This window comes from Tinamus guttatus, unplaced genomic scaffold, assembly GCF_059628265.1.
Source record: "Tinamus guttatus ecotype Peru unplaced genomic scaffold, ASM5962826v1 Tinamus_guttatus_pri_ptg000254l, whole genome shotgun sequence".
Taxonomy (NCBI): Eukaryota; Metazoa; Chordata; class Aves; order Tinamiformes; family Tinamidae; genus Tinamus; species Tinamus guttatus.
Window position 1 is genome coordinate 645,363 of NW_028288788.1, and position 7,854 is coordinate 653,216.

At 63.0% G+C, this 7,854-nt stretch overlaps 1 protein-coding gene across 1 annotated transcript; it reads right to left on the reverse strand.

Moving 5' to 3' along the window:
• Window positions 1-267: 267 nt before the first annotated feature.
• MADCAM1 (mucosal vascular addressin cell adhesion molecule 1) lies at window positions 268-2,142 on the reverse strand. Its single transcript, XM_088526815.1, has 5 exons — window positions 2,094-2,142; window positions 1,476-1,751; window positions 1,092-1,400; window positions 496-984; window positions 268-392 (listed from the first exon to the last, which is right to left on the reverse strand). Exons 1-5 carry the CDS (start codon window positions 2,140-2,142, stop codon window positions 268-270), a joined length of 1,248 nt encoding a protein of 415 aa, XP_088382941.1.
• Window positions 2,143-7,854: the final 5,712 nt, after the last annotated feature.

Below are 7,854 nucleotides of genomic sequence, written 5' to 3' on the forward strand. Positions count from 1 at the left end.
GCCGCTCCGTGCGGGGTTGGGCGTGCGGGTTGTTAGTGCAGGCGGTCTCACCCCTGCGGCTCCTGCCCTGCAGGGCCTGGGCAGCCCTGGGGGGCCCAAGCTGCAGCCTGGGGAGTAGCTGCCCCCGGGAGCCCCTGTGGCTCCCAGCCCTCTGCGGAGGCTCCTGTCCTCTGGGGCGCCGGGGGGGCTCTTTGCTCTTCCTTCTGCCCTTTGGGGCTCTGAGCGGCTCCTCGGCACCACGCGAAGCTCCTCGGGGCTGTTCCCGCCCTAGGACAGGTCGTACTGAGATTTGAGGCGTCTCCACAGGCAGCGGGAGGTGACCGCGCTCACGACCAGCCCCAGCAGCGACACCGTTGTCCCCACGACTACGGCAGGGTCGGAGCCGAGTGGATCTGCAGAGACACGAGGGGGATGTCAAGGCGCAGCCGCAGCAGCGCCGCGCCGTGGGGAGCAGCCCGCGGCCCTCCTGCCGTCCCCGTCCTCGTCGCCGCTCACCGGGGGACAGGGCCAGCTGCAGGCTGCCCACGGGCGCCGCGTGGCCCAGCGCGACGCACTCGTAGCGGCCCTGGTGCTGCGGCTCGGCGCGCTCCACGCTCAGCGCGGCGCCGTCGCCCGCCGCCTCCTGCCCGTACTGCGACAGGGCGACGGGCGCGCGGAGCCAGCGCACGGGCACGGCGCGGCCGCCGCAGCGCGCCCGGCACTCGATGCGCAGGGCCTGGCCCCGCGTCCCGTTGGGCGGCAGCGACCACACGTGCAGGCTGCAGCGCGGCGCCGTGTCCTCCTGCGCGGCGGTGCCCTGCGCCGAGGGGGTGCCGGTGGCTGCAGCCGGTGCCACCGGGGCAGGTTCTCGTGGTGGCGCCGCCTGGGTTGTGCTGGCTGCGGTGCTTTGCGTGGGGGCCGCCTGTGTGGCCGTGCTGGGGCTCCCCGTTGTCACCGGGGCAGTTGAGGGGGGCCCCATGGAGGTGGTCGCGGGCTGCTCTGTCACTGCAAGCACAGAGCCACCGCGCTGCTTGCAAGGGCTCGGCGACACACGGTCCCCATCGCTCCCCGGGGCAGGGGATGGAGCCGAGCGGAGCCGCCCCAGCGCTCACCGGCATCGCGCACGGCCACGGCAGCCACGCGGGTGAACGTTTCCCGCCGCACCGTCAGCGTCAGCTGGCACCGGATCTCGTCGCCGGCAGCCACCTCGTGTGCCGGGAGCCGCAGCGTGTCCTGCGCGTCGAACAGCCCCTCCTCGGTCTCCTCCACGTCGACGTCCGCCCGCCGCAGCAGTCGCTGCCCGCGGAACCAGGCGAGCGCCAGCCCCGCGGGCGGGTAGACGCGTCGCGCCGCGCAGTGCAGGGTCGCGGGCCGCCCCGGCGCCGCCGGCTGCGCCCACAGCTGCAGAGCCTGCGGCAGCGCTGCGGGCAGAGCGCTCGCGTCAGGCGGCGGCGGGCACGGGGCCGCGCGGCGCCGCGCGGGGCCGCGTTGCTTACAGTACACCCGGAGCTCGACCGCCCGCTGGAAGTGCCGCCCGCCGCAGGTGCCCTGGCAGATCCTGGTGCCCTCGGTGGCCACTGTGGCGTCGGTGACGCGCAGGACGCTGTGGCCGCCGGAGGAGACGACGCTGCCCAGGTTGGTGTCCAGCCCCCGCCACTGCACGGTGGCCGCGGGGCAGCCCAGCGAGCAGTTGAGCTGCGCGGAGCCGCCCAGCAGCACCAGCGGCTCCAGCGGCTCCACCGAGAGCTCCGGTGCCGGCCCCGACGGGTGCCCTGTGCGGGGAGAGCACCATTAGTGCCACCAGCATCGCCACTGGCACCGCTGCTCGCCGCCCCCAGCCCTGCGAGGCACCGTCGTGCCTTTAACCAGCCCCAAAGCGGGAGCGTTCCCGAGGTCCTGCCGTGCTATCAGGAGCTCTCCCGAGGGCTGGCGGCTTTCCTGGGGCCTCTGTGCACAAGGAACGAGGGTGAAAGCGGCTCCCGGCGGGTGGCACGAGCCCACCCAGCCCCAGGTCTCTCACGATTTCACCGTGGGCAGAGTCTGTGTCCCGTAACCTTGTCCCCTCTTTCTGCACCGTCCCGCCGAGCTCTGCGCCTGGCAGCGCCCGCACTCACCGCCGCAGCCCCGGAGCGAGCCCAGCAGGAGCAGCAGCGCCGGCCCCATCGCCCTGGCGAGCGGCCCCTTTCCCGACCCTCTTTCCTTCCTTCCTTCCCCACGTCCTCGCTCCGGGACGGCCTCGGCTCTCGCTCTGCCGCCAGCCCCGTCCTCAGCCCTTCTTAAAGCCGGCGGGATCCGCCCCGCGCCCCTGCGGGGATTCCCAGCTGCATCCCGCTCGGCTCAGCACGTGCTGCATCCGCCGGCTCCCGGGGCCCCGCTAGGGCGCGAGGGCAGCTCAGGGGCCCCGGCGTCCCGTGAGGTCCCGCATTGCAGCTGCTGCCACAGGCACAAACCTTCGTCTGCCCCAATCGCGGCCTCGCTCCTGAGCCCTGCCCGGGCAGCGGGTCCAACACGATGGTGGGAGCAGCGCGGGCAGACGGAGCCTGGGGCCGGGGAAGGGAAGTGGAGCCGGGGTCGGGGTAGGATGATGGAGCTTGGGATGGGACAGGGTGGTGGGACTTGGGATGGGGCTGGATGATGGAGCTTGGAATGGGACGGGATGATGGGGCAGGATGATGGAGCCCGGCTTGGGGCAGGACGAGGGAGCCCGGCCCAGGGCAGGATGATGGAGCGTGTGATGGGGCAGGATGATGGAGCCCGGCCCAGGGCAGGATGATGGGGCAGGATGATGGAGCCCGGCTCCGGGTTGGATGATGGAGCTTGGAATGGGACAGGATGATGGAGCCCGGCCCGGGGCAGGATGATGGAGCGTGTGATGGGACAGGATGATGGAGCCCAGCTTGGGGCAGGCAGCCCGAGCGGCGCCTGCAGCCCCATGGGTTTCACAGCCAAAGCTCCGTCCCGGAGCCGCAGCTCAGGAGGAGCCAATCCCTGGTGACAGGCAAAGCCAATCCCTGGTGACAGGCAAAGCCGCCCGATTGGGGCTGATTCCAGCCCAGCGCCGCTGCTCCCGGTGCTGCAGAGCCTGGAAACCCCCCGTTGCGCAGCCCAGACGTGGAGCCCGTGAGAGCGGCCCCGGAGCTCCGGCCTTCCCGAACGGGGCGATTGCGGAGGGGCATCCTGAGGGCAGGAGAAGGCGCCGGGCCCCGCGGCGGATGTGGCTCCGGGCTGTGGAGAACGTCTCTTCCCGGAACAGGGGAGCGTTGGGACGAGCTGCCTCCAGGGCACAGAAGGAAGAGGTGTCCAACCCCGTCACCTGGTGCCACAGCCCTGTTCTGCTCCCCCTTCCCGTCCTCAGCCCTGCAGTGCCTCGGGCATCGCTCCCGACTCCTCTCCAGCTTCCCGGACAGGGAAAAGCCCATCAGAGGCTCCCAGCCCCCCTGCTCCAGCATGGAGAAAAGGGAAAGTCCTCCCTGGCCGCGGCTTCCCGCACAGGACACGGCGGCCCCGCGACGGGATAATTAATGGTGCGAGGGGCCTCACAGCACCTCACACATCCTCAGGGCCTGGGGATGGAAGTGCTCTGTAAACAGCTGCCGCCGGGATCCGCTCATCGGCCAAAAGCCGTGATTTATGGCAGGGGGTTGTTGATTCCATCCTGTGCTGACTTGGACGCTCCGTGTGTCCCCCCGCAGCCCCAGCTGCCTCCGGGTCAGGATCGCCCTGGGCTGCTCTGCAGGATCAGCCCTCGGGGGGTCATTGGTGACACCTAAAGGAGAAGCTCTTTGGAGCAAACCTGGGACAACCCCTCCGGGGCCGGCGGTGCCCAAGGCGCCGGGATGGGAGACGCAGCCTGCGCGGAGCCGGTCCCGCCACGGCCTTGGGTGTCCCCCGCCGAGGCCACCCCAACCCCGCAATGGGGTCAATCCCATAGGAGACCTTTTAAAAAAAGAAACTTTCCCCTCTGCGTCAGTGACCGTTTAATAACTACCCGAAACTCCCGTGTTTAATGATGGACTTCCCCCAATCTGGGATTTGCGGAGCACTTGAAGCGATGAGTAATTGCACTTGAACATGGCATTTCTCGGAGCTGCTCTGGCCCCCGCACGGGGAAGCGAGCGACAGAGGTCGGAAAAGGGGACGGAAAGCAGATAAATCCCCACCTAGGGATTGCCTAGAGAGGTGGGACAGTGTGGGAAATGCTGGCAGCTTTTGGAGCAGGGAGAGGCAGTGGCACCTGCCCGAGCTCTGTCCGAGGGGCTGGCAGAGCCGCCAGCTCGTCCGTCCGTCTGTCCGTCCGTCCACGCGCTCCGGCAGCACGAGAGCAGCAACGGCCCCGAACGGCAGCACAGAGCTCGAGCTGGGAGCGCTGAGGTGCAAACGGGGGCCGAAGCGGCCAGCGCAGCCCCCGCCACAGTTTTCCAGGAAATGGAAACGGTTCTGGGTCGGAGCAAAGGAAATGCTCGTTTTTAAGTCAAAAGTTTCCCTCGGAGGCTGACAAAGGCCCTTCCCGGCAGCGCTGGGCGTTGCGGGAGGCGCTGCCGCTCTCAGGAAACAGCCCGCGAGGATCCCCACGTGTCCCCACGCATCCCCATGCATCTCTATTTGTCCCCACGAGTCCCCACACATCCCCACGCATCCCCACACATTCCAACACGTCCCCACGTGTCCCGACACATCCCCATGGGTCCCCACGCGTCCCCACGGATCCGCACACTTCCCCGCAGCTCCCCATGCATCCCTACATGTCCCCACATGTCCTGATATGTCCCCACTGGTCCCCACACGTCCCGACACGTCCCCACACGTCCTCGCACTTCCCCGCACGTTTTCACACGTCCCCACGTGTCCCAATGTGTGGGGACGTGTCGGGATGGCTGACATCGGCCTCCCTCGCCCCTGACCCAAGGAGAGGAGAAGGGGAAGGATGGGGTGGATTGAGGCTCTCCGCTCGCACCCCCCGCCGCGGTCGGGGCGCAGGGGAGGCAGCCGGAGCCCGGTACCCGGCTGCTCCGGGGGGCTCCGGGAGCCCCGGCTGCGGCTCCCGCTCGCCGGGATGCGGAGCTGGGATCGCCCACGGACACGGCCCTTCTGCCTCCATCCCAGCCCGCACGACGGGACAAGCCGGGGATCTCACTCCAAGGATGGAAAAGAACAGAATTAGCTCCAAAGCCCAGAGGAAACAAATGCAAACGGCAACAAGTCCTGCCGTCACGGGGCTGCTCCTCCAGCTCTTTACAGGATATCAACCCTCCAGCAGCAGATCCCGGCCAAGAGCTGACATGGATTTGTTTATATTTGTTGTGATTATACTGTTCACTTTAGTGCCATCATCAAACACTGGAAAAAATCAAGTGAGGGAGACGGGATCTCCATTAGGGCGAGCTGGAAACGACGGCAGCCCCGGAGCCCACGGAGGCTCCTGCGGGCCGGGGGGGACACACGCGACCCCGACCAGGTCTGAGCTTGGGCAGAGCCTGGTTACGGTGACACTGCCCTGGGTAACGGATAACAGGATGAGCCGAGAATTGGAATTGATTTCCATTCATTTCACCCAGGGCTGGCGCTGTCCTGCAGGCAAAGGATGAGACCAGAGCGCTGCGGCACCACGGGAGAGGAGCAGTTTAATAAACAACCATCAGAGGAGAGAGGAGCCAGCTCTAAAGAGAAGTTTAAGTAAAATAAGTACATTCCGTCATGAGTTTAAGAAAAACAAACAAAATACTGAAACACCCGCACTATAAAACTCAAGGGAAGGCACCAAGGTGCCTCCCAGCCTTAGGACCCGCGGCTCCGCGTCGGAAGGTAACGGAGATGCTCAGAGCCCTTCAAGTGCAGAGAAGGAACGAAATCCTGGGAAGTAAGAGGTTAGTATTTCACAAAAGTAATGGCAAAAGAAAAGGTAATGTGTTTAATGCACTGTTTTTCTAACTGCGTTACTTGGACTGCTGTGATTAATGCCAGAGCTGCAGAAGGGCAATAAAGCCAATTTTGGCATCGTGTTTGGGGCATTGCTGTTACCGCCCTGAACTATCTCTCACTGCAGATGAGCTACAGGAGTAACGACGTGACACGGCCGGAGCAGTCATGATTCTGCAGATCATACGGAGTTTCAGAAAAGGCTCTTAAAAAAAAAAAGTCACATTTTCTTCTAAAGGAACAAAAAATAGCAGAACTAGCTGAATGCTCTGTATGGGTTTTCCAAGCTCCACCAGGAAAGCTGCACAATTACCAGCCTTTCAGAACAGGAAGATTCTTCATGCAGGTCCAGTAATTCCAGCTCGGCCCAAGTCCTTCCCTCTCAGCAGATTGCAGGTGCCATCCTCACGCCGAAGGGCAGAAGAGCTTCCTTTGGGATGGCCTCTCCCGCCGGACGAGGGGGAAGATTCCCAGAACACGGAAGCACCACAGTCCGCTCTCACTGCGGGAGGAACGGGAAACGCGGAGGAAGGCGACGTGTCCCTGCCCTGGCGCGTGAGGTCCCGGCACGACCGGCTCCGTGAGCGGCTCCGCGCCCACAGCCGCAGCCCCGGCATGGGAATGTTCGGGAGCACCGGGATTGGCCGGTCACAAAGGTGAGGAGTCCAAGCGCTCCTGGAAATCGGGGTATCACAGAGGCAGGAGAGGGGTGAGAAGCTCCAAGGAGACAAAGGCCGAGAAGCCTCAGGCAGCAGCAAGTAAAGGGAAGTGGGTTAGAAACACACTGGTTTCAATAAACTATTAAATTAAGGAAAGGACTCTTAAAAATATATATATAATTTATATTATATAAATTATGTTTGTCTTCTTTGTAACATTCTATTTTACCCGTGAAGCTCTGAGTGCCTCCGTGTGAATGAGGTAACGATTCAGTGGTTCGTTTCACGTCGGTTTTGTGTGAGGGACAAACTACTTCAGCTGAATTTCACACAGTGTAAACAAAGGGCTTGCAGACTGGCTGGGTAAAGCTTCGGTTAACCAAAGCCATTCCTGTGAGCAGGAGAGCTGGCGCTGCCGGGCAGAAGTTGGGATGAGAAGTTCGGGCTTCCTGCAGGAACGGGTCTGCTGGGCACAGGCAGTGTGGACGATCCAAGGAATGTGAAAATTTGGGGCATCACCACGAGAAGCTCAAGAAAACCGGAGGCACCGGCGGTCGGCGACAGGCTGCGTTCTCCAACCCTGCACTCGGATCCACGTGAGCAGAGACGGTGTCCTCAGCTCGCCGGCGTAACCGGAGGATTTACCCTTTTGGTTCTGGGCACAGGAGCCGGGTACCAGGCAAGATCAACACTGAAAAACTCTGAATTCTTTCCTTTCAACAGCCACCTCCAACAACTGGGTCAGAAAACTGGTAAAAGGACATTTTTAGTTCAGCCCTGCCTAGGCAAGCCATGACCCTAAGCAGTTAATATCCAACAGGCTTTTAAGTGACTTTGGTGCAAGTCACTCGCGAGTGCTCAGCACTGCCCTGGCCTTTCTCCCCCCTGTTACCTGTCACAAATCCATGGAGAAAAGACACCGGTCAGATCTATACAGCTCTTACACACATCCCACTCTGAGGCAGGACTATTTTTGGCAATTGAATTTCAATTCCCTTAGCGACTAATTTCTTAAGTGTTCCTAATTTGGTCTCTGCTTCCCCAGTGATCGCTCCCTGCCATCACTCCTGATCCCGTGCAAATGAGAACAAGCGTTTCCTGCGCACTTCGCAAACCTCCGTGCACCTACGACGACGCTTTCGCACACGTTTCTCTTAGCTTCTTCCACAACACTCGAGCTCAAGTATCTGCTGCTCTTTCTAAAGCGACCTGAACCCTGCAGCTGAGGCTGCAATTTCATTTTGCAATAAAATGAAAGCGTTTAGAGCAGGCTCAGAAATGCTACGTGGGCCAAACCTGT